The 24,469-nt window shown below is 46.1% G+C and overlaps 1 protein-coding gene and 1 non-coding gene across 4 annotated transcripts; one reads left to right on the plus strand and one right to left on the minus strand.

Annotated features, from left to right (window-relative positions):
- Window positions 1-500: 500 nt before the first annotated feature.
- TRNAU1AP (tRNA selenocysteine 1 associated protein 1) lies at window positions 501-24,108 on the plus strand. Of its 3 annotated transcripts, XM_059376873.1 has the most exons (10): window positions 503-611; window positions 1,135-1,232; window positions 7,545-7,644; window positions 8,256-8,308; window positions 10,163-10,294; window positions 11,528-11,647; window positions 11,843-11,959; window positions 15,275-15,437; window positions 15,592-15,625; window positions 23,353-24,108. In XM_059376873.1, the coding sequence occupies exons 1-10, from the start codon at window positions 585-587 to the stop codon at window positions 23,487-23,489; spliced, it is 981 nt and encodes a 326-aa protein (XP_059232856.1). In that variant the 5' UTR covers window positions 503-584; the 3' UTR covers window positions 23,490-24,108. The 3 variants fall into 3 exon arrangements, with proteins under 3 accessions (XP_059232858.1, XP_059232856.1, XP_059232857.1); XM_059376874.1 differs by lacking the exon at window positions 11,843-11,959; XM_059376875.1 differs by lacking the exons at window positions 7,545-7,644; window positions 8,256-8,308 and having other exon boundaries at window positions 501-611.
- On the minus strand, window positions 6,803-6,904 carry LOC132002391 (small nucleolar RNA U13). Its single transcript, XR_009399876.1, has one exon. It is a non-coding gene; the product is annotated as a small nucleolar RNA U13 (small nucleolar RNA).
- Window positions 24,109-24,469: the final 361 nt, after the last annotated feature.

Here is a 24,469-nt window from a genome sequence, read left to right on the forward strand (position 1 = left end):
GGCAGAGGCTTTAACCCACTGAGCCACCCAGGCGCCCCCAATTTTATTTTATTTAAGATTTTATTTATTTGAGATAGATCGAGAGCCAGTGAGCACGAGAGCAGGAAGAGGAACAGAGGCAGGGGGCAAGCAGGTAGCCCGCCATGGGGCTCGATTCCAGGACGCTGGGATCATGACCAAAGCCAAAGGCAGACGCTTAACCGACCGAGTTACCCAGGCGCCCCAAGTTTTATAATCTTAAAAAAGTACGTGTGTTTGAATACATGGTCAGAAAGAAACGCGAGAAAACCAGTTTCCCGAGCAACCCGAGCGCCGGCTTAGTACCTGCTCCGCCCCAGCCAGCGGACTCCTCCTCGTCGCAGCCCTCCGGAGTCCAGGAGCTCCGCGCCCTGTCAGCCGGGTCGTCGGGAAAACCCGGAGCAGCGAATCCCGGCGCAGCGAATCCCGGCGCAACCCTGGGCGCTGAGGTTCGGAGCGTGCGCAGAAGGCGTCGGAGGCGCATGCTCCCTGGCGGTTCCGGTGCCCAACTCTGGCGCCGGCGCTGGCCTCCTCCGCGCGCGCACACTCTGGGCCGGGCTGCAGGCATGGCGGCCAGTCTGTGGATGGGCGACGTGAGTGAGGGCGGCTGCTCGGGTCTGAGGAGGACGAACCGTAGTGTCACGGGGGGCAGGAAAAGCCTGAAGGGGAGGGGCCTTCGACTCCCAGAAGGGTGGAAGTGAATGGGGAAAGGAGTTCTTTAGGTGACACAGGCGGGTCCCAGAATTTAGGTGAAGGGGACCGAGTCTGAGGATGGAGGTTCCTGGCCTTCCGCCTGCGTTCTTGGAAGGGAAAGGGACGCTCTTTGCGGGGATAGAACGGCAGGAATCCCAAGGACTGAAGGACGCTGTGGCTCTCGGACTGGAGGGATAGGGTTCCTAGATCCAGGGAGGAGGCTCCCGAAAGGGACCAAGTTTGAAGGGGTAGTTTAAAGGATTGAAAACGTGGGAGGTGGGATTCAGGCCACTATGTGGATGAAAGTCTCTACTCCCCTCAGCCTCGCCCCCACCAACAGCGTGTAGCCGGCCCTGGGTGGGCTCTGGAACCGGGAATGAGCTTGGACGCTGGCCTTAATCCTCTGCTCTTGTATTTACGCAGCTGGAGCCCTACATGGATGAGAATTTCATCTCCAGAGCCTTTGCCACTATGGGGGAGACCGTGATGAGCGTCAAAATTATCCGAAACCGCCTGACTGGGTACATTTTTCTCCTTCCAGCTTCTCAGTTCTCCTTTAATAAACCGTGCGGCCAGTGTCATTCTCGAGAATGTAAACATCGAAAAGTCAGGGCTTCTCACCCCGAATAGTAGTTAATACAATGTTATAAACGTATAACATTTGGGGGCTTACTGAGAGGGAGTATAGCACATTGCTTAAGGACTGGACTTTGGGGAGTCAGACTGAAAAATCTAGGTCTACTGTGTGACCTTGGGCAAATACTAAACCTCTCCATTTCCATGTCACTGTGACTATGAAAATGGAGATGATAACACCATCTACCTCATAGAGTTATGGTGATGATTAAATGGTTAGTTTACATTCAGCATTTAGAGCAGTCTGGCATATGTCATATGCTCAATAAATATAAACAGATTATGATCTACTAGGTAGTAAGCACTTCAGAGTCATTTGTGGGGGGAGGTAGAGAGGGTACCTGGGTGGTTCAGTCATAAACCTGGGCTCTTGATTTTGGTTCACGTCATGATTTCAAGGTCCTGAGGTCAGGCCTGAAGTGGGACTTTGCGTTGGGTGTGGAGCCTGCTTAAGATTCTCTCCCAGGGCACAGGGTTCCATCAGTTAAGCGTCTGCTTTCAGGTGAGGTCTTGATCTCAGTCAGGGTCTTGGGAAGTGGGCTTTCTGCTTAGCCAGGAGTCTGGTTCTCCCTCTCCCTCTGCCCCTCCTCCTGCTCATGTTCTCGCTTGCTCTCTCTCTTTGAAAAAGTGAAAAATAGGGGACGCCTGGGTGGCTCAGTTGGTTGGGCAGCTGCCTTCGGCTCAGGTCATGATCCCAGCGTCCTGGGATCGAGTCCCACATCGGTCTCCTTGCTCCACAGGGAGCCTGCTTCTCCCTCTGACTCTTCCTTCCACTCTGTCTACCTGTGCTCGCTCTCACTCTCTCTCTCTCTGACAAATAAATAAATAAATAATCTTTAAAAAAAAAAAAAAAGAAAAGAAAAGAAAAAGTGAAAAATAGAAATGATTTTCTGAGATTCTGTTTTTTTAGGGGCACCTGGGTGGCTCAGTTGGTAAGTGTCTGCCTTCGGCTCAGGTCATGATCCCAGTATCCTGGGACTCCCGGCTCAGCAGGAAGCCTGCTTCTCCCTTTCCAGCTCCCTCTGCTTTGTTCCCTCTCCCACTCTCTCTCTGTCATCAATAAATAAATTCTTTAGGAAAAAATTCTGTTTTTTTTATATTTATTTATCCTATGCAGAGCTTGATTGTACAACACTGAGCTCATGACCTGAGCCAGATGCTTAACCGACTGAGTCACCCAGGTGCCCCAATAAATAAATCATTAAAAAAATATTTTAAAAAATTATTTATTTGGGGCGCCTGGGTGGCTCAGTGGGTTAAGCCGCTGCCTTCAGCTCGGGTCATGATCTCGGGGTCCTGGAATTGAGTCCCGCATCGGGCTCTCTGCTCAGCGGGGAGCCTGCCTGCTTCCCTCTCTTTCTCTGCCTGCCTCTCTGTCTACTTGTGAGCTCTCTCTGTCAAATAAATAAATAAAATCTTTAAAAAAAAATTTTTATTTATTTATTTATTTATTTATTTATTTTTAAAGATTTTATTTATTTATTTGACAGAGATCACACATAGGCAGAGAGGCAGGCAGGCAGAGAGGAAGGGAAGCAGACTCCCTGCCGAGCAGAGAGCCCGACTCTGGGCTCCATCCTAGGGATCATGACCTGGGATCATGACCTGAGCCAAAGGCAGAGGCTTTAACCCACTGAGCCACCCAGGTGCCCCAAGGATTTTATTTTTAAGTAATCTCCATACCTGATGGGGGCTCAAACTTATAACCCCATTGGGGCACCTGGGTGGCTCAGTTGTTTATGCTCGGTTGATCCCCGGGGTCCTGGGATCGAGCCCTACATCCGGCTCCTTGCTCAGCGGGGAGCCTGCTTCTCCCTCTGCCTGCTGCTCCCTCTGCTTGCACTTGCTCACTTCTCCCCTTCTCCCCCCGCCATGTCAAATAAATAAAATGTTTAAAACAAACCTTACAACCCCAAAATCAAGAGTTGCAAGCTCCATGGACTGAGCCAGCTAGGCATCCCTAAAATCATTTCTTAAATACAAAGAAGTCTAAGTACTGTTAAGTACTGTTATTAGGAAGCTTCATAACTGTCTTAAAGTTTGCAGAGCTATGAAATGACAAGCCAGGACTCAGATCTGTTCTTATAGTCATGAGTGCCCTTAACTCATGTCATTCACTTATTTATGGAAGAGTACTGTGTGCTGTTGTTCAGGGTTCCCGGGATATGTGGCTGAAACAAACCGGGCATAGTTCCTCCTCTCATGGAGTTTATGACGTTCTCATGGGGAAGCAAAACAGTAAATATGTTGCTGCTTCCAGTCGGTGACGAGAGAAGAATTAGGCACAAACAAGTCAGCTGCAAAAGACTGGGAGCAGGGGACAACAGTCGAAAAGGACTGCTGCCACGAGCAACTCCACAGTCTCACTTTTATTCGAGAGAAAACAATAGCCAACAGAAGGATTGATGAAGGTCATTAGTCTCGTCTTGCAGGCAGGCAAGGAGGAGGGTAAGGTTTCTAGTTAACCAAGCACATTCAAAGGACTCATCTAACTAACAACGAGCACTTCTGGGAAGAGAAAGGAGCGACAAAGAAAAAGGGAAGCAGAAAAAGGGAAGCAGGCGGTTTTCGTTCCACCCTGAGCTGACCGGGCGTTCTCGGGTGCTCGGGTGCTCGGCTTCCCTGAAGCAGGCGGTGTTCCGCCCTGGGCGGGCCAGGCGTTCCCGGCTGCCCGGCTTCGGTGAAGGGGCGGCCTTCCGCCCTGAGCGAGCCGGGCATCCCCAGCTGCCCAGCTTCACGGTTGTACATCGTCCTTCTCCCCAAAGACCTGTTGTCAGTATCAGTATTTTTTAAGGCCATATCTAAATGTGCTTGGCAACTAGTAAAATCCTCCCCGGGTTACAGTTTAAGTAACAAATTGTTCCGAGGGGCAGCACAATATGTAAACAAAACAAAATGCAGAGAATATTTGGAGATAGTGGTGCTATATTGCCTCCCCATTCTTCCTTCCCTTAAGGGGTCTAGTTAGAAAAAGAAGGATTCTCTTATCAGTTTGGCAGTGTGTACTGAGCAGCTGCTCTGCCAGTACTCTACTAAAGCAGCTGCTAAAACGTCAAATGGTTGAAAAATACATATGGGAGAGATGAAGTGGGTGTGGTCAGTTCTGGCTGGTTGGTTGACAGGTACTTTGTGTATTCGGAATCCAGTACCTGTTTCTGAAACCCAGGTGTGGCTGCCTTTGGCAGAAAAGGCCAGTATTCTAGACAGGAGTAATTTTCCCCTTGCATGCCCCCCACCCCCACAAGAGATGAGTTTTGATGGGAAAGGAATATGAGGTTTATTCAGGAAGCCAGCCCGCTACTTAGGGAGAAGGTGGACTCTTGTCCAAAAGCCAACTCCAAGGTTTCTCCTGGCCCAGGAGTTTTTAAAGTGATTTGGGCGGTTAATCAGTTAAGGGAGTGCCGCGGTCTGTGACAACTTGTGACTACATGCAGTCTCTATGGTGCCGGCGACAGATGTTATCATAGTGCTTGGAGGTGTTGCAGTGGGGTCTGGTTCCTTGATGAGGGGGTAGGAGGGGGGTTGTGCAAGAGGGTTTGGTTTCTTGGTGCCCCGGGTGGTGCAAGAGAGCCTGGTGACATGGAGAAGTGCTGTGTTCTTTCTAGGAAAGAATGCAGGATCTATAAATGTACAAAGGTTTAGTTCATCAGTCGTGTGGGTTAAGGGTGCTTGCTAAAACTTAAAAGACTACTAGGTTGGCTGGAGGGGCCAAGGCAGCTTCATACCTAGAAACTGTTGGATTGTTTTGTTTCAGGTTTTTTTGTTGTTGTTGTCTTTCAACCATTTTATGAAATGAGAAAAGACCAAGGTAGCCACGAGGCCATTGATACACAGGTATGCAGTGTGGATGAGGAAGGGACTGTGGAAAAACCAGCACCATGCCAGGTGATCGCTAGGAACCAACTTCTCCAAACTAACAACAGAACACTCTAGACAGGAGCATATGATATAGGTCCTACAGAAATAAACGTGGTTCCATGCCTGTTCTCTACAGTTGGCAAGGACAGGTCTTTCCGCTGGCCTGTCTCGGTAGGTGTTTCTGTATCAAATGAAGCAGAAGTTTTCAGTGACTCTGAGGCCGGCATAGAGAATTCATTGCCTGTCTCTGCCTGGCTCCTGGGAGGCAGGTCCCCAGGACCTGCCAGGGGACAGGTGGAAAAGGAGAAGCAATTACACAGCCTGGTAGAAAATATGGTGAGAGTAGACCACAGAGGGTCTCCCTAGGTCCTGCTACAAGAGGCCATTAACACACCTTGACTGTGAGCCTTCAGGTCTGATGAACAGTCTCAGAAAAGACCCTGTGCCCATTTGTGGAATGTTTCTCAGGGAGAACCCCCCTACATGCACTAGTCCACGGGGCCCTCAAGTTTTCATCCTGAGGTCTGGGAGCTGCAGCCCAGAGCAGGGATGAAGAACCTGTACTAGCTACACTCAGGGAGAGCCAGCAGCTTCCCAGCCTTTGCTGAGAGGCCAGGGCTCTGCTGCTCCCTCCTCTTTAGCATTGGTGCCTACATTCCCCCCGCACTTCCCCACAATGTCCCTCCACTTGCTTTTTATTTGCACTGTATTCTAGGAACAGGTGTCCTTTACTAGGTAAAGGTAGATCATACTAGCCTAAATATTGTTCTTCTTTTTGCTCTTGTAAACAGAAAACCCTAGATAATCAGCTACTGGTATGAAAACACATTCTGTAATACTTTCTGCTTTATTGAAATCAGATTTAGAACTATCTTTTCCTATCCATGATTACTAAATTCTGGCTGTTCTTTTGGTGGTACTTACAGACACATCACATTTATGTCTTGCCTCATTTGACAGACTTTGAAGTGGCCTATAAGAATACTGTAAAATAAATAAATGCAAATTTAAAAACTAAGACCCGGGGCGCCTGGGTGGCTCAGTGGGGTAAAACCTCTGCCTTTGGCTCAGGTCATGGTCCCAGAGTCCTGGGATTGAGCCCCGCATTGGGCTCTCTGCTTAGTGGGGAGCCTGCTTTCCTTCCGCTCTCTGCCTGCCTCTCTGCCTGCTTGTGATTTCTGTCTGTCAAATAAATAAATAAAATCTTAAAAAAAAAAAAAAAAAAAAACTAAGACCCAAGAAAATAAGGGAAAAAGATAAGACCTGTGGAAAATAATGTGCAACAGAGTACAGGGCTTAAGAATGCAGTCCGTGGTTACACAGTAATGTGAATATTCTTTTTTTTTTTTTTTTAAGATTTTATTTATTTATTTATTTGAGAGAGGGAGATAGAGTGTGAGTATATGCAGTGGGGAGGGGCAGAGGGAAAAGCAGGCTCCCCACCAAGCAGGGAGCCCCACCAGGGACTCAGTACCCTGAGATCATGACCTGAGTCCAAACCAAGAGTTGGGTGCTTACCCAACTGTGCCACCCAGGCACCCCCAGAATATCTTTTAAAGCTTTTTTTTTTATGTCTCTCTCTTTGTTTTTAATTTCATGTCAAACAGGTTGTGTGCTAAGGTTGTAACAGAGTTTAAGGGAGGTACGTGTCACAACAGTATGAACACTCAGTCATCACAGTTACGAACTACAAAAGGATCATCAGTTTTAAGTGTAGAAAAGCTCACCTCTTACCTCTTCTCATAGCACTGACTTTTTAAAGAGGTAAAACTAAGGTCCTACATTCTGGAATCTGGTTTTATTTGCTCCCTTGTGGTGGTGTTTTACTTGTTCTGTCCCTTACGTTCCCTATAAACTGAACATTAGATCTGAGAGTTTGATTGGATTGTATTAAATATTTTGAGGGGCGCCTGGGTGATTCAGTAGGTTAAGTGTCTGAGTCTTGATTTCAGCTCAGGTTATGATCTCAGGGTTGTGGGACAGTGTCCTGCAGTCAGTCAGGCTCGGTGCTCAGCAGGGAGTCTGCTGCTCTCCCTCTCTCTGCTCCTCCCCCTGCGTGTGCAGGTGCCTGTGCCTGCCCAGGCACACGTTTTCTCTCTCTCTAATCTTAAAAAAATATTTTGGCAAAAGTACTTCAAAGGTGGTACAGTGCATAAATGAATGTTTATCAAATGAGTCTGGGACTGGCAGTTAGTTCTGAACTAGAATCTGGCAAGGAATAAAAACAGGTTGGGCTCTGATTAGGAAAACATTTTTTCCCTCCCCTCAGGCCAGGGCTCAGTCTCATCTGGGAATCCCATCTGTAACCATTCTCTTTCTCTTGTTTGCTTTCTTTCCAGAATCCCAGCTGGCTACTGTTTTGTAGAATTTGCAGATTTGGCCACAGCTGAGAAGTGTTTGCATAAAATTAATGGGAAACCCCTGCCAGGAGCCACACCTGTAAGGACACTTGGATAATGATGATGTTTCCATTTTTATTGTCATCGATAACTATCATTTATTGAAGCCCTACTGTATACGTACTCTATTTAATTCTATAACAACCCTGCACAGTGGGCATTGTTATCTTTGACAGCCCAGGAAACCGAAGTTCAGGGAATTGAATGACTTGTTCGAGGCAGCACAGGTAGTAAGTAGCAGAGGCAGGAGGCAAACTGAAGATTGGTTTGCCTCTAAAATCCAGGCCCTTTGCACTCTGCACCACCGCCTCCCTTCACGGAAGACTTGAAGCTCTAGCTTGCCTGATTGAGAAGCTAGAACAGGCTGGCCGCAGTGAGGACACAGTGCAAGAGAGTTACATTCTGCTCTTCCCACAGTTACTTAGCTTACGGCCGCACCAAGCTGGCACACCTGGGCTCGTAGAACCATGGAGCTGGCAGTGCCCTTAGCGGTCATCCGTGCAACCCCCTCACTTTATACAGGAGAGAAAGCTGAGGCTTAGAGAGGGGGAGATGTTTTGGCCAAGGTAATTCATTTCAGTTTTTTTCAAATATTGTTTGACTCTTGAAACACCTTTCTCTGTTTTAGTTTGTTTGTTTTTAAATTTCTAGGCAAAACGTTTTAAACTAAACTACGCCACTTATGGGAAACAACCGGATAACAGGTAAGTGCAGGGTAGCCCCAGGGTAGCTTCAGGTCCCAGCAAGTGTCTAGATGGAGACAAGATGCATCACTGTGCTGATCACCACCAAAGAGGAGGTTGGGGAGCCTAGTTTGGTCCACTCTGCCTTCCTCCTGAAGGATGACTTCCTCCCCTTCCCCGCTGGTGGACCTGCCCAGTGTCCTTGTCAAGACCTGTGTCTTGTCTTTATTTGGTCCTGCCCCCAGCCTTCCACCCTCTTAGTACCCGCAGTATTGATGTTGTGTTCAGTAAGAACTGACCTGCTGTAGTGACATAAATTGATTGTTTCAGGGTGCTCTTCAGAAGCTTTAAAACAATGTAGCGAGAGCTTTAAAAAGATTTGTACCCACTGACCCTGTCATTCTACATGGACGTGTCCAAAGATTAGCCTCAGAAGTATTTGTTGAAATATTACGTAGAATGGGGGAAATTGGGGAAAAACCCAAATAATCCTAGTAACGGAGAAGTGGCTTAAATGACAATATGTTCATTAATTGGAGTACTGTGTATCCATGTATAAGTCATTTTGCAGAAAATGATGACAGGTCAGGAAGTTGGTAATATGTTAAAAGTGAAAAAAATGCTAAAAACAAAATGAGGTAGTCATACCCAAGTTTTGTAAATTCAGAAAGAGAAGCCAGGGGTGCCTGGGTGGCTCAGTTAGGTGTCCGGCTCTTGATCTCAGCTCAGGTCATGATCTGATGGTTATGAGTTTGAGCCCTTCACTGGACTCAACCCTGGGGGTGGAGCCTACTTTAAAAAAGAAAAACAAGGTGGCTCGGTTGGTTAAGCGTCTGCCTTCGTTTCAGGTCATGATCCCAGGATCCTGGGATTGAGTCCCACATTGGGCTCCTTGCTCAGTGGGGAGCCTGCTTTGCTCTCTGCCTGCTGCTCCCCCTGCTTGTGTGCTCACTCTCTCTTCTCTCTCTGTCTCTGACAAATAAAATCTTGAAAAGACAAAACACCCGCAAAGAAGCCAAAGAAAAAAGACAAAAATATATAACAGTGTTCGTAGTAATTACCTTCGAGTGGTTGGGTTACTGGTAATTTTGTTTTTGTCTTTTTGTGTATTCTGATTTAAACAAGAAATATGTATCATACTTGAACTAAGAAAATTATGAGTATGCTTGTTTGATTTATTTTTAACTAGTTTTTCTAGAACAGAGGTTGACAAAATGTGACCTGATTTACATCATCCATGAGCTAAAAATGGTTTTTACGCTTTCAAAGGATTATGAAAACAGAAAAAGCAATAGAAACCATAGGTGCCTCACCAAGCTTAAAATTTTTACTATCTCGCCTTCTATAGAAAAAGTTTGCTGACCCATGTTCTAAAAGTTGGCAGATTTCATTTTAGCCCTGCTTTCAGTCTTAGGAGATAAGGGCCAGTTCTCATTCTCCATTTTCACCACTTGAATTAAAAATTGCAGTGAGGGGCTCCTGGCTGGCTTAGTAGGTAGGGCATGTGACTCTTGATCTTAACGTCATGAGTTCGAGCCCCACATTGGACATAGCGATTACTTACAAAAATATTGGCAGCAAATACAGTGTGTGTAGGTTTCTCTTTTGAGCACCTCTGACCAGGCCCCCCAACCTGTACTCCTATACTTTGAAGCCAGACAGGCTTTGTTCAGTGGATGAGGCCCCCAGAACAGGGCTGCTTCCATAACTCTCTGCCAGGACTGCCAGGCACCACAAATTAGGACCTAACTAAGGACCCATCAGATGTGCTGTTCCCCATGAAGACCCAGGAGAGGTTTACCTAGAATGGGCCAAAAGAGCTTGTTAGAACAAAGCTTTTGGTGTCTGTCTCTGAATCTTGTTCTCTCTTCTCAGCCCTGAGTACTCCCTCTTTGTGGGGGACCTGACCCCAGATGTGGATGATGGCATGCTGTATGAATTCTTCGTCAAAGTCTACCCCTCCTGTCGGGGAGGCAAGGTGGTTTTGGACCAGACGGGCGTGTCGAAGTAAGGCCTTACCTATGACTGATGGCCACCGTGTTCCAGCATTTGTCTCAGAGATGGGGCTGATAGAGCGAGGCCATGTAGCACAGTAGGGAAGAGCCCGGGCTCTGGAGCCAGACTGTTCTGTGCAGCCTGACTCCCAGACTGGCCCAGTCTCTCACCCAATTTCCTCAGGACAACAGATGCTGATTAAGAGAGTTTGCTCCCAGGCCTGACCTGCCAGTGACATGAAATACTATAAATAAAGTTGTCGGATATGCTTGATAGGTGCTTGTCATTTTATCTATTATTGTTACTTCAAAGGTAAAAAAAAAAAAACACAACCCAAGAAAGGCTTATTTTTGATCAGAGTAATAGTTACAAGCACAAGCTTCAGTTATAAGCCCCAGACCTGGGTTTGAATCCTGCTTCTGCAATGATGCTAGGCAAGTTATTGAATCCCTTGGAACTTGGTTTCCTCCTCAGTAAAATAGGGACACTACCATTATCGAATCGTGGGGCAGTTTGATTAGATAATCCTGGGGAAATGCTTAGCACAGTGCCTAGGAAATAATAAGGGTTCATGAAATAACCAGTATTCATTCCCAAGTAGAATATGAGTCCTGGGGTACGTGGGTGGCTCAGTCGGTTAGGCGTCTGACTCTTGGTTTCAGTAGACTCTTGGTTTGGTTCAGGTCAAGATCTCAGGGTCATGGGATCAAGCTCCACGTGGTGCTCTGGGCTCAATGCAAAGTCTGGTTGAGATTCTTTCCATCTTCCTTTCCTTCCCCTTCTGTGCCTCCCCCACTCTCGTGTGTACATGTTCTCTCTCTCAAATAAAATCTTAAAAAATATATGAGTTCAGCAGAGCAAGAACCTTGTCTGCTTGTGACTGCTGAGCCCCCGTTGCCTAACGTGATACCTGCTGTACAGGGCAGACGTAAATATTTGCTCAGTGAACCACAGCTGTTATTCCCACCACCGCTACCATAATGATGATGGTGGTAAGAGGATTTCCAGTAGATTGGGAGGGAAGCCACTGGCAAGGAGCCCCATCAGTGAAGGGTTAGAGGAGATTCCTCCGGATTCGGGCTCCTTCTGGGCCAGAGTTTCACCTTGCTCTGCAGCCTACCTCTATGGTTGGGGACCTCATCCCTTCCTACAGAGCTGGATAGGCTCACCCCCTCTTCAATTCTTTGACTCTATCTTTCATCACATTTGTGATCTAAATAGGGAATGTGCTTTTGTTTTCTGCAGGGGCTATGGTTTTGTGAAATTCACAGATGAACTGGAACAGAAGCGAGCTCTGACCGAGTGCCAGGGAGCAGTTGGCCTGGGATCAAAACCTGTGCGGCTAAGTGTGGCAATCCCCAAAGCGTGAGTCCTGCACGGGCAGGGAGCTGGCCGCCCTCTGGACTGCTGCCCCTCACCCCCACCCATGCTCCTTCTCTGCTTGTTGATAATCGGAGCTTCTGCCTGCTGGGGGAGCGGGGTGCGGTGGAGGGAGGCCTGCTGCTTGCCGGGCCCTGTGCTGCGCGCTGCAGATGAATGAGCCTGACCCGGCGTCTCCAGAAGCTTGTGGCTGGGGCAGAGCGACGACCTGCGAGGGCAGATTCATTCAGACGTTGCCGGTAGCAGCCCTGGGAAAGCAGCATGTCCTGCGTACTTAATGTTCCTGCTCTTTGCCCGGTAGTATCACTGTTAGAAATTTAACCACAGAATGAATAAGAATTGAGCAGAAGTCAAAACAAAACAAAAAACACCCTATTTTAGCTGTGGGAATGGCTAACGGTTGGGAATGACTAAGAGTTAAAGATCCAAACACTACAGAATATTGCATATATCATCCTACCTGCCATGCCAGTCAGAAAGCCCTCCTTCCCTTAAGGCTCCAAAGTCTCTCACTCAGAAGGCAGCTGTTGTCTGCACAGAATCTTTTAACCTTTAACCAAAGCAGTGGTTCTCAACTAGGGACAGTTTTATCCCATAGGGGACATTGGCAACACCTGGAGATAATCTTGGTTGTCACAGCTTGGGTGAGGAGGTGGGGTGGGCATCCCGTGAGTGGAGACGGGAGAGCTGTGAGCATGCCGTCCTGTACAGGATGGCCCCACACGGCACCTGCCTGCCGCGTGCCCGGGTCCACAGTGCCGAGGCAGATAGACTCCATGCCAGGGGTAGAAGAGTGACTACATTCTGAGGGCGGAACTTCCAGGGAGCTAGGTTTTTCAAAGCAGCAAAAGCTTTGGAGGTTCTTTGCTGTTTAACTGTGTTTAATACCTGGAAGATCAGCCTGAGTGGTTCCACCCCTCCCAAACTGTTACTTGTTCTAAACTCTACTCTAGAGGGGCACCTGGGTGCCCTCAGTCAGTTAGGTGTCTGCCTTCCACTCAGGTCATGATCTTGGGATCCTGGGATCGAGCCCCCGTCAGGCTCCCTGCTCAGCAGGAAGCCTGCTTCTCCCTCTGCTCCTCCCCCTGCTTGTTTGCTCTCTCACACTCTCTCAAATAAACTTAAAAAAAAAATAGTAATAAACTCTATAAAAATATCAGAAAATATTTAAAAGAGGTTTCCTCATTACCCTAAAGTGACTATGATTTCTGACTTCTAAGCTTCTCTATAGACATCTATGATACGCAGATACAAATACACACTCCGTGTGGATCAGTTTACATGTGGTAGATTGATTTCTTTATTTTTGATTATAGTCTCAATCTCCCCATCCCCCCCCAAGTTCTCTTCATAGACACATTCCCCTTCCCGTGTAGCTGGACAGTCCCCCTCGCAGCGTTTGGCAGCTGCAGGTATCTGGAGCGTGTGCTCTGTCCTGTGTTCTTCTGGTGTTGATGGTGTTGGTGGTTTCTGATGTGTTAGCATTTATTCAGTCGGCGACTGAGCCCTTACAGCTCTCCGGGCCCTGGCCTGGACATCAGAGTTGTAGCTGTAAACAAGAGAAGGAAAAGCCCTTCTGCAAGGAGGTCGTGTTCTGTTCCATTTCTCGGTTGATCCTTGTCAGAATTGGGTGCCTGTGTCTAGGGCAGCGCCATCAAGCACTAGGAGTTAAGGGCAGTAAGAGGTCCCTTTGAGAGTTTATCTGCAAGAGCTGAGTACAGAGAAACAACAGAAATAGGGGCGCCTGGGTGGCTCAGTGGGTTAAGCCGCTGCCTTCGGCTCAGGTCATGATCTCAGGGTCCTGGGATCGAGCCTCGCATCGGGCTCTCTGCTCAGCAGGGAGCCTGCTTCCTCCTCTCTCTCTCTGCCTGCCTCTATGCCTACTTGTGATCTCTCTCTGTCAAATAAATAAATAAAATCTTAAAAAAAAAAAAAAAAAAGAAATGTACAGACCCAGGCTGAGAGACTTCTTCAATTCCATGAATGTATCAGGAGGGTGGCAGAGTCCTTGGGGACATGGCGGAGTAGTCATGGATGAGACCATTAGCAGTTTCCAGCCTTGCACTGGGCCAGGGGAGGGAGTCTCTGCCATTGGACTTCATCTAGCCACCCATCAGGAGGTGGTGCTAAGGCGGTCAGACGTGGAGTGTCTCACTGCTCTGGCCAAATCCTGCTCACCACACAGGCACTAAACTCCAAAGGAACTTGGGAAGAGCTCATTCAGACTTTAAGAATTTGTGGTTCCTGTGACAGGCATTGCTGTGGTGGTTCAGCTCCTGCTTATGACTTGGTTTCCTTTCTGGCTTCACTCTGGAGATAGCATACACCAGTCCTGAGGACACAGGCATGTCCCACGCCATGTGACCGTTACAGTTGTGCTTACTGGCCAGCTGGCGTGGTGTAAGCCTCTGCCTCCTGTGCATTTGGCTGCACTTGGGAGTCTGGCTCTTTGAAGTATGAGGCCTCTAGAAGCACACCGCCATGTTTTCTTTTGATCACTCTTTTCTAGGGCCGCTGGTCATGCCCCATACATATATGGTTTTGTGTATTTTTTGAAAGCAACGGATCCTTTGCAGGCCTGACATTCTGTCTTTGGTTAGCAGTGGCTGGGGTAGCCATGCCAGCCAGACAAAAAAGCTATCCACTGAGCCTGGGCCTCAGGCCTGACTGGTGACTGCAGGATTTAGGAGCTTCACAAGGTGTCTTGCATCTGTCAGGGCAAATATTGTGTGTCGTGGTCTGGTGTTCAGAGTGTGGTCTTGGAGTTAAATTTGGCTCCAGTCCTAGGTGTAGACTTGAGTGGGTCACTTAACCTTTTAGAGTCTCATTATTCTCATCTGTGTAATGGGAACAATAATCAGTAACTCTGTCATAGGGTTGTGCAGGACTTAAAATAGGGACCTGTATCTGAAAAACAGTGGGCCCAAGTCCTGAGTACCTACTCCATAAACCGTAGCTGTGACTGCAGTGATGATGGTAAGGCTACTGGAGCACTTCTTTTTGTGTGGGAAAGAGGTGATTAGACATTCTACAGTTTGAAATGCTTCTTGGATCATCCTAAATCCAGATTTTCCAGGCAGTGTTCACTTGAGCTTTTGTGGCTGGCAGAAAAACACGTGTCATCTCCGTCCCTGTCCCCCCGCCACCTGGCATGGGGCCCCTGGGTAGCTCAGTGGGTTAAAGCCTCTGCCTTTAGGTCAGGTCATGATTCCAGGGTCCTGTGATAGAGCCCCACATCGGGCTCTGTGCTCCACGGGGAGCCTGCTTCCTCCTCTCTGCCTGCCTCTCTGCCTACTTGTGATCTCTGTCTGTCAAATAAATAAATAAAATCTTCAAAAACATCAACAACAAAAACTCCTGGCATAAAGCCTGGGCTCTGGAGCCAGACTGCTGGAGTTTGAATCTCTGTGGGGCTTTGGACAAATTAGGTGACCTGTCTGGACCTCCGTTTCCTCATCTGTAAAATAGGAATACATGTATTGTTCTTGCATAGGTTTGTTGTGGGGATTGAGTGGGTTAATCTGCATAAAGCCACTTGAATACCCCCTGGCACGCAGTAAGTGCTATGGCAATGTTGGCCTGTATTCATTTTTGATTCTGTCTCCGTCTAAGGAGCCGTGTGAAGCCAGTGGAGTACAGTCAGATGTACAGTTACAGCTACAACCAGTATTACCAGCAGTACCAGAACTACTACGCCCAGTGGGGCTATGACCAGAACACAGGCAGCTACAGCTACAGCTACCCCCAGTACGGCTACACGCAGAGCACCATGCAGGTAACCGTGGCTCAGCCCCGGCCTAGGGAGTGGTGAGCTTAGGCTTCAGACAAAAATGGGGAAAGATGAAGCCTCTTATTTGCTAACAGCGAGGCCTCCTCGTCTCCGCCAGGAGTTCACGCTGCTTCTCACCCTTTCTTTGGTCTCTTGGCAGACATATGAAGAAGTCGGGGATGACGCCTTGGAAGGTAAGAAAGAAGTTTGTTCACTCATTCCCCCTGTCCTCTCTCAGGTGACTGCTCTGAGGCAGCCACTGTACTGAGGAATGCGGGGCGGATTCTGCTGGGGAGGAACTTGCCTTCTAGTGGCAGAGCTAGTGGGCGCGTAATTATGGTGAGAAGGGGTGTGTGGCTCCCCAGTGTGCGTGCAGCCCCAGAGAGCCCAGAAGCAGCTCAGCGGGGAGAGAGCTGGTCACTCCTACACCTGGGACATTCAACCCCCACGTGTAGGTCTCCAGTGACACTGCTGCCTTATGTTTGTTTGATAGTTTGTAAAATTCATTTTTTATCTCATTTTAACTTTTTCCTGTATATTTTCAACTACATTTTTTTTCTCATTCTCAAGTAATAGGTATGATTGAAAATTTGGAAAATACAGTAACATATTATGAAGAAACTAAAAATCACCCCAATCAGCTACATAGTAATAGCCATTATTAAGTATTTGTGTAATTTTTATCGAATTTAACACAGGAAAAAGGAAAATTAAACTGAAGGAATTGCTAACTTTCAAATAAATGATTTTTCAAATGCGATATTAATACTTAAAGGATTTTTAAGGTTTGAAAATGTTCATGTTTCTGATTAGATGTTAAGTTTTAAAGAAGTAAAATGTATGGGCGCCGCTGGCTCAGCAGTGGAGCATGTACTCTTGATCTTGGGCTTATGAGTTCGGGCCCCATGATGGGTATAGAGATTACCTAAAAAATAAAATCTTGGGGCACTTTGGTAGCTGGGTGGCTCAGTCACTTAGGCGACCAACTCTTGCTTTTGGCTCAGGTCATGACCCCAGGGTCATGAGATCAAGCCCCGTGTCCTGTCAGGCTCCACGCTGGAGCCTGCTTAAGATTCTCCCTTTACCCCTACTCCCCACCGCCTCCCACCCCACAGGCTCTTAGCACGTGTTCTCTTCAAAAAAAATAAAAATTAATAAAATAAACAAAAAGTAAAAGTAAAAAAATAATAAGAAAGCACTTGTACGTACATGCTGTCATCTAATCTAACAGCAGTGACCTTGGGGGTGAACTAGGCAGAACACGGGCTCTAGCTGACACATGGGGACCTGGCCACCCAAGTGCTCTGTTCAGGCTCACCCAGTGAGTTAGGGGCTAAGTCAGGCCTGGAGGCCCTGACTTTACTCAGTCTCTGACTGGTCCCTCCAGGGAATACTGTCCTTTCTTTTTTTTTTTTTTTTTTCCCCCCCCCCCCCCCCCCCCTTTTTTTTTTAAGAGAATATTAACCTGAGTATAATATCTGTGTATAACTCCTTTTCCAGTCTCTTTCTCATCCATCAACCCATTAATATAATAATACCAGACATATTTTGCGCCAGGTCCTGCTACCTTTCAACACTATGATGGTGGGTTGGTGCCGTTATAATCCCCAGTCTACAGAAAAGAAAACTGAGGCTTAGGGAGTTGATAATAGCTAATAGTTAACTGAGGTTGTACTATGTGCAGGCCCTGTTCTAAGCATTTTACATCTGTTAATGTATTTAACCTTCACAACTGTGTTGAGCTAAGTACCACAATTTATTCTGGTTTTATAGGATAAAAAACCAAGGTAAGGGGGTCAAATTACTTGTTCAAGGTCAATGATATTGTAAGTTTCAACATAGTAGCAAGAGATGGAGTCATTCTTAGAACCCCTGCAGTCTTGCTCCAGATTAAATGCTTTTTACTGCTGACTTACACTGCCTCCTGGTTCAACCTAATACCCACCCAGAGGAGCACAGCAGGGATCTTTCAATGAGCCATGGCTCAGGCCCTGTCTTCAGAGTGAGGAAGGATGCTCTATTGTACACACATCCACAGGCTTTGGTTCACACAAATGGCTGACCTTGATCGAGCTCTTTACTGAACTGCTTCTGTAAGCTGTTGCCTACACTGAGTGTATTGTACACACATCCACAGGCTTTGGTTCACACAAATAGCTGACCTTGATCGAGCTCTCTACTGAACTGCTTCTATAAGCTGTTGCCTACACTGAGTGGAGAAACCAGGACATTCATGCTTTCTTTAAGATTCCGTAGGGAGCCTCTGTAAATGCTCAAACCTTGTAATTTAGATTAAAATTCCAAGAGGAAGGGGCACCTGGGTGGCTCAGTCAGTTAAGTGTCTGGCTTTGGCTCACGTCTCCGTCCCAGGACCCTGGGATCAAGCCCTGCATCAGGCTCCCTGCTCAGCAGGAGGCCTGCTTCTCCTTCTCCGTCTCCCCCCTGCTTGTGTTCCCTCTCACACTGTCTCTCTCTGTCAAATAACTAAAATCAATCTTGGGGCGCCTGGGTGGCTCAGTTGGTTGGGCAACTGCCTTCAGCTCAGGTCATGATCCTGGAGTCCTGGGATCAAGTCCCACATAGGGCTCCCTGCTCAGCAGGGAGTCTGCTTTTCCCACTGACCTCTCTCCTCTCATGCTCTCTCTCTTTCTCTCTCAAATAAATGAATAAAATCTTTTAAATAAATAAATAAATAAAATCTTAAAAAAAAATAAATAAGATTCTAAGAGAAAGATCCTTCTTTTTCTAGGAAGAGGCATAGGACTTAACGTGAAAAGATTAGCACTGGTTTGGAAAAGGAAACAGATTCTTAAAAGTAGTGAGAAAGTTTGAAATAATTTACAAAAGAAATACACATGCTAGTAAATGACAGGAAAAAAAAGGTTTACACATGCTATTTGTACGAAAGGTAATTTATACTATATCACCAGTAGGATATATTATGTATAAATGTGTAAGGCAGGCCAGCAAGCTAAAAACTCAAGCAGGATTTCTATGTCACAGTCTTGAGGCAGAATTCCTTTGGGAAATCTCAACTACATTTAAGCCTTTTTTAAGATTTTTAGTTGACTAGATGAGACCCACTGACATTATTGAGGATTATTTATTTATTGAGAGAGTATGCTCCAGCATGGGGGAGGGAGAGGCAGACAGAGAGAGAGAATCTTAAGCAGGCTCCACCCAGGTGCTCCAAGGATTTTTTTTTTTTTTAAGATTTTATTTATTTGAGATAGAACAAGTCAGGGACTGGGAGAGAGAGAAGCAGGCTCCCTGCTGATCCAGGACCCTGACTTGGGGCTCTATGCCGGGACCCTGAGATGGTGACGTGAGCCAAAGGCAGACACTTAACTGACTGAGCTACCCAAGCACCCCTCCCCAAGGATATACCTTTTTTTTTTTTTTAATTTTTTATTAACATATAATGTATTATTAGCCCCAGGGGTACTGGTCTGTGAATCACCAGGCTTACACACTTCACAGCACATACCTTCCCCAATGTCCATAACCCAACCACCCTCTCCCTCCCCTCTCCCCCCGCCAATCCTGTTTGTTTTGTGAGATTAAGAGTCTCTTACGTTTGTCCCCCTAAGGATATTCTCAAAATCAGCCCATTGCAGATATTAATCGCATCTATAGATAATACCTTCACAGCAACACCTAGACTGCATCTGACCAAGCAGGGCACTATAGCATAGCTGAGTTGACATGTTAAACTTTAACCATCATGCTATTAATAATCAAATTTAAATTCAAATATACTGTGTTTCTTGGGGGATCTGGCTGGCTCAGTCAGTGCAGCATGCTACTCTTGGTCTCAGGGCTATGAGTTTGAGCCCTACCTTGGGTGTAGAGATTACTTTAAAATAAAATCTTTAAGAAAAAAAAATATAGATGGATACAGATACAGACAGACACACTTAAAAAGTTAGTTTTTATGATGTTTATATCCTTTGGATCTGTAATTTTACATGAAAGATCTTATCCCCAAATGATAATCATTGGTACAGATAAATACCTGTAGAGAATTTGTTAAACAAATGGTAGTCTTTTTTTTTTTTTCAATCATGTCTAAGAGTATTGACATAGGGAAATGCTTTCAGTAAAAGAGAGCCAGATATAAAATATGTAGTAAAATCCCAGTTAGGGCTTTGTTTTTTGGGATATAACCTACATAATAGATTTCACTTTTTTTAAAAATTATTTTCAGATTTCATCCTTTTAAAGTGTACATACAGGGGCACCTGGGTGGCTCCATGGGTTAAAACCTCTGCCTTCAGCTCAGGTCATGATCCCAGGGTCCTGGGATTGAGCCCCACATCGGGCTCCCTGCCCAGTTGGAAGCCTACTTCCTCCTCTCTCTCCGCCTGCCTTTCTGCCTACTTGGTGAGCTTTGTCAAATAAATAAATAAATCTTTTTTAAAAAGTGTGCATACAATCCAGTAGTCTTTAGAGTGGTCACATAATTGTGCACCCATTACACCTGATTCCTGCAGCCAGCAGCATTCACTGTATGCCAGCCCCCTCTCGCCCCTGACAACCACTCATCTACTTTCTCTCTCTTTGGATTTACCTATTCAGGCTCTTAAAGTTGGCTCCTTGCCCAGTGTGGGGCTTGAACTCACTACCCTGAGATTAAGAGACGGGACGCCTGGGTGGCTCAGTTGGTTAAGCAGCTGCCTTCGGCTCAGGTCATGATCCCAGCGTCCTGGGATCGAGTCCCACATTGGGTTCCTTGCTCCGCAAGGAGCCTGCTTCTCCCTCTGACTCTGCCTGTGCTCACTCTTGCTCTCTCTCTCTCTCTCTGACAAATAAATAAATAAATAAATAAATCTAAAAAAAAAAAAAAAAGAGTCAAGTTGCATGCATTACCAACTGAGCCAGCCAGGCGTCCCAGGCTATTTTAAATAAATGGAATTGTGTATAACCTGCGGTCCTTTGTGAATGGCTGCGTTCACTGACGCATAGCGTTGTAGCAGGTGTCAGCACGTCATTCTTTTTTATGGCCGAGCAGTATTCCGTTGGGTGGATATCCATTTTGGTGATAGACGTTTGGGTTGTTTCCACTTTCAGTATTACGGATATATTACTTATGAGCGTTCATGCGTAAGTTTTTATGTGGACATAGAAGTTTTCATTATTCTATCTCAAAATGGAATTGCTAGATCCAATGGCAGACTCTTTAACCACTGGAGGAACTGCTAGACTTTTCTGAATGGGCTGCACTTTCTGTTCCCACCATCAGCGTACAGGGTTCACATTCTCACGAGTGGTGGTTATTCTACTTTGTTACAGCCATCCTGGTGGATCTCAAGCGGGATCCCATTGTGGTTATGATACCCACTTTCCTGATGGCTAATGGATGTTGATGCTTATTGGCTATTTTGTGCAGATCTTTGGAGATACGACTTTTCAAGTTCTCTGTCCACTTTAAAATTGGGTTGTCTTTTTTATTTTTTCATTATGAAAGTTTCTTTTTTCTGTTCTGGATACCATTCCCTTATCAGACGTATGACTTAAAATTGGGCCATCCCATGAATTACCTCTCCACTTTCTTGATAATGTCCTTTGAAGCACAAAAGTTAATTTCTGTGAAGTCCTATTTATTTTTTTCTTTTGTTTGTGCTTAAATGGTATCTTATCTAAAAGGCACTGCTTGTTTATATCTGTTTCCTTCTCAGATTTACAGTTTCAGGGACACCTGGGTGGCTCAATCATTCAGTGTCTGCCTTTGTCTCCTGGGATCCAGCCCCCAGACAAGCTCCCTGCTCAGTGGGAAGCCTGCTTCTCCCTCCTTCACTCCCCCTGCTTGTGTTTCCTCTCTTGCTGTGTAAATCTTTAAAAAAAAAAAAAGTTCCAGCTCTTACCTTTAGGTCTTTGATCCCTGTTTAGTTAATTCTGTGTGAAGTGTGAAGAGTCTAGCGTTATTCTTTTCCTGCGGCCATCCAGTCGTCCCAGCACAGTTTGTTGAAAATCCGTTCTTTACCATTGAATTGTCTGGCACCCTTGTTAAAAACGAAGTTACTATTAAGTTAGATGATGGGCTTGGGCTCTTAAGTCCTTTTTTTTTTTTTTAAGATTTATTTATTTGTCAGAGAGAGCACAAGCAGGGAGAGCTTACAGAGGTAGAGCAGGCGAAGGGAGAAGCAGGCTTCTTGACGAGCAAGGGGCCGGATGTGGGACTGGATCTCAGGACCCGAGGATCATGACGTGAGCCGAAGGTAGATGCTTAACTGACTGAGCCACCCAGCCATCCATTTTTTTTTTCTTTTTCTTAAAATCTTATTCCATTATCTCTAGGTCTGTTCTTAGGCCACTGCCACAGTTTTTATTACTGTCGCTTTGTGCTAAGTTTTGAAATGGGCAAGTCCTTGAACTTTGTGCTTTTTCAAGATTGTTTTTGCTATTCTGAATCCTTTGCATTTCCATCTACACTTTAGGATCAGCTTCTCGATTTCTGCAAACAAGGCAGCTAATTTTGAAAGGCAGTACATTGAATCTGTAGATCAATTTGGGGAGCATTACGATCTCAAGCAATGTTGTGTTCCAGTCCAAGTCCTGGGAGATCTATTTCCTTAGGTCCTCTCTAATTTCTCTAATTGTAAAATAAGTGTTTTAATGAATGGGTGTGTTTGTGTGTGTGTATTTTATTTTTTAAAGATTTGACAGAGAGAGACAGCCAGAGAGGGAACACAAGCAGAGGGGAGTGGGGAGAGGGGGAAGCAGGCTTCCCATCCTGACGTGGAGTTCCATCCCAGGACGCTGGGATCATGACCTGAGCTGAAGGCAGAGGCTTAACCCACTGAGCCACCCAGGCGCCTGTGTGTGTACATCTTAGACCAACACAAGACTACAAGGAAAAGTACAGTGTTACCAATCATAGTGATTAAGGAGTTTTCTCAAACTTCTTTTACTGTGAAGTGTAATGTATACATAAAAGTATGTCAAACAAGTCTGTAGTTTATTAAGTAATTATAAAGCAGTTGCTCATGAGACCTTTATTCAGATCAAGTAGAACATTGCCCGCCTCCAGAAGCTTTCCTTCCCCCATTCAAAATCCATGGCCCAGCGAGGGAAAATTACTGTCTTTTGTGGTAATTGCTTTCTAGATATGCATTCCTTTCTAGATATGCATTTTTAAATAATATTAGCATTGCCTGTTTTTTTAGCTTCATACAGTGCAGTTATATGTACTGTCTTTTTTCATTCAATACTCAGCGTTTCTTTTAAATTCAATTCTGGTATATAATTGTTATATTAGCTTCAGTGTGCAATATAGTGATTCAGCAATTCTCTACAGACTTGGTACTCATCGTGGTAAATTGTTCACACACCATTTGTGAGATCCAACCAAGCTGTATGCAGCTGAGGCAGATCTTCACTGCTACATAATGTTCCCTTCGAAGACCTAGTGCTCTGAACTTAATCATTTTGTTCCGATTTCTGTAACCCAAAATTGATGCCGGGCACATGAATTCTAGGGAGGTGGAGAAACAGCCAATATGACTGGAGTGCTATGCATGATGTTTTCTAAGTAACTCCACTTTTATCCTTTTTTTTTTTTTTAATTTTATTTATTTATTTGACAGAGAGAGATCACAAGTAGGCAGAGAGGCAGGCAGAGAGAGAGAGAGAGAAGGAAACAGGACCCCTGCTGAGCAGAGAGCCCGATGCGGGACTCGATCCCAGGACCCTGAGATCATGACCTGAGCCGAAGGCAGCGGCTTAACCCACTGAGCCACCCAGGCGCCCTCCACTTTTATCCTTAAAGAAACCCTGCAAGGCAGTGGGTATGAGCCCCTAGAGGCCCTGAGGGGCTCTGACACAGAGAACAGGGAACTTCCCAGGGGAAGCTGGGAGAGGGAAGAGTCCATGGCTCTGTGTGCTTCTGGTGCTCTGAACCCAACCCTGGCTTCTCTTGCAGACCCCATGCCACAGTTGGACGTGGTGGAGGCCAACAAGGAGTTCATGGAGCAGAGTGAGGAGCTATACGACGCCTTGATGGACTGTCACTGGCAGCCCCTGGACACCGTATCCTCGGAGATCCCTGCCATGATATAGTCGGGACAGAGGAGCCGCTGACACAGACTGTGATGGAGAGAGACTCCTTTTTTAACAGAAGTGCTGGAAGAACTTTTACCTTTTTGGAAATGTTTTGTAAAGGTTTTAGTAATCAACTCTTGAGATGATGACCATTCCTGCACCACCACTGCCTTCCTTTGCCCATCAGCCTTTGGAGTTTGAAAAACCACAGGGCCATTGAGCAAGGTTTGAAATGTCTTTGAAATGTCTTCCAGGTAGGGATGTTACCCACTCTTGGGAGATCAGAGTTTGGGGTTATTAAAGTGGATCATAGGATTTACACAACCCAGGGGGCCATCTCAGGTGACCCTGCATCCTTAAAAGGTTCTCTGGGGTCATGCTACGTACCAAGTGGGGGCAATGTGGACCCTCCATTTCAAGCACCCCTTCACCCAACAAGTTCGCTTTTAGGTTTGGTGGCTGTGTGTGGTAGGATGTGATGGAACCAGCAACACCTAGACCAAAAGGCTCGGAGGACAAGCCTAGCTTTAATAAGCCCTTGTTTGAGGACATTATTGTGCTATCTGTGTACCTGGCCCACCTGTTTGTCCTTAATTTCCTTCTGTAAGTATGCACACACAAGTATCTCTAGTACCTATGTGGAAAGTCTGGATTTATCCTAAAGATCTGCAACTCAGCTCTACTTTTATGCTGAAGGAAACTAGGGGGGGGGGGGCGCACACACAATGGGGGTACTGAGGTAAATGTGTTAGGTCACAAGAGACCTTCAGATATTTAAAGGAACACTTGTTAGGCTCATCCTGAATTTTCAGGCTTTTAGGAGGAAAAAGTGTATAGTGGCAGCTCTAGAATAAGTCGTATTATCTGGAGAGGTCAACCTATTTTTATGAAATGACACTGTAACGGGGAATAGGAAAACCTACTTCAAGTCTTTTATTAGTCACATGCCATGTGCCAACATTAACAAAAATACAGGTCATGGTCTTCCACCAAAATCT

Source organism: Mustela nigripes, chromosome 14 (assembly GCF_022355385.1).
Source record: "Mustela nigripes isolate SB6536 chromosome 14, MUSNIG.SB6536, whole genome shotgun sequence".
Taxonomy (NCBI): Eukaryota; Metazoa; Chordata; class Mammalia; order Carnivora; family Mustelidae; genus Mustela; species Mustela nigripes.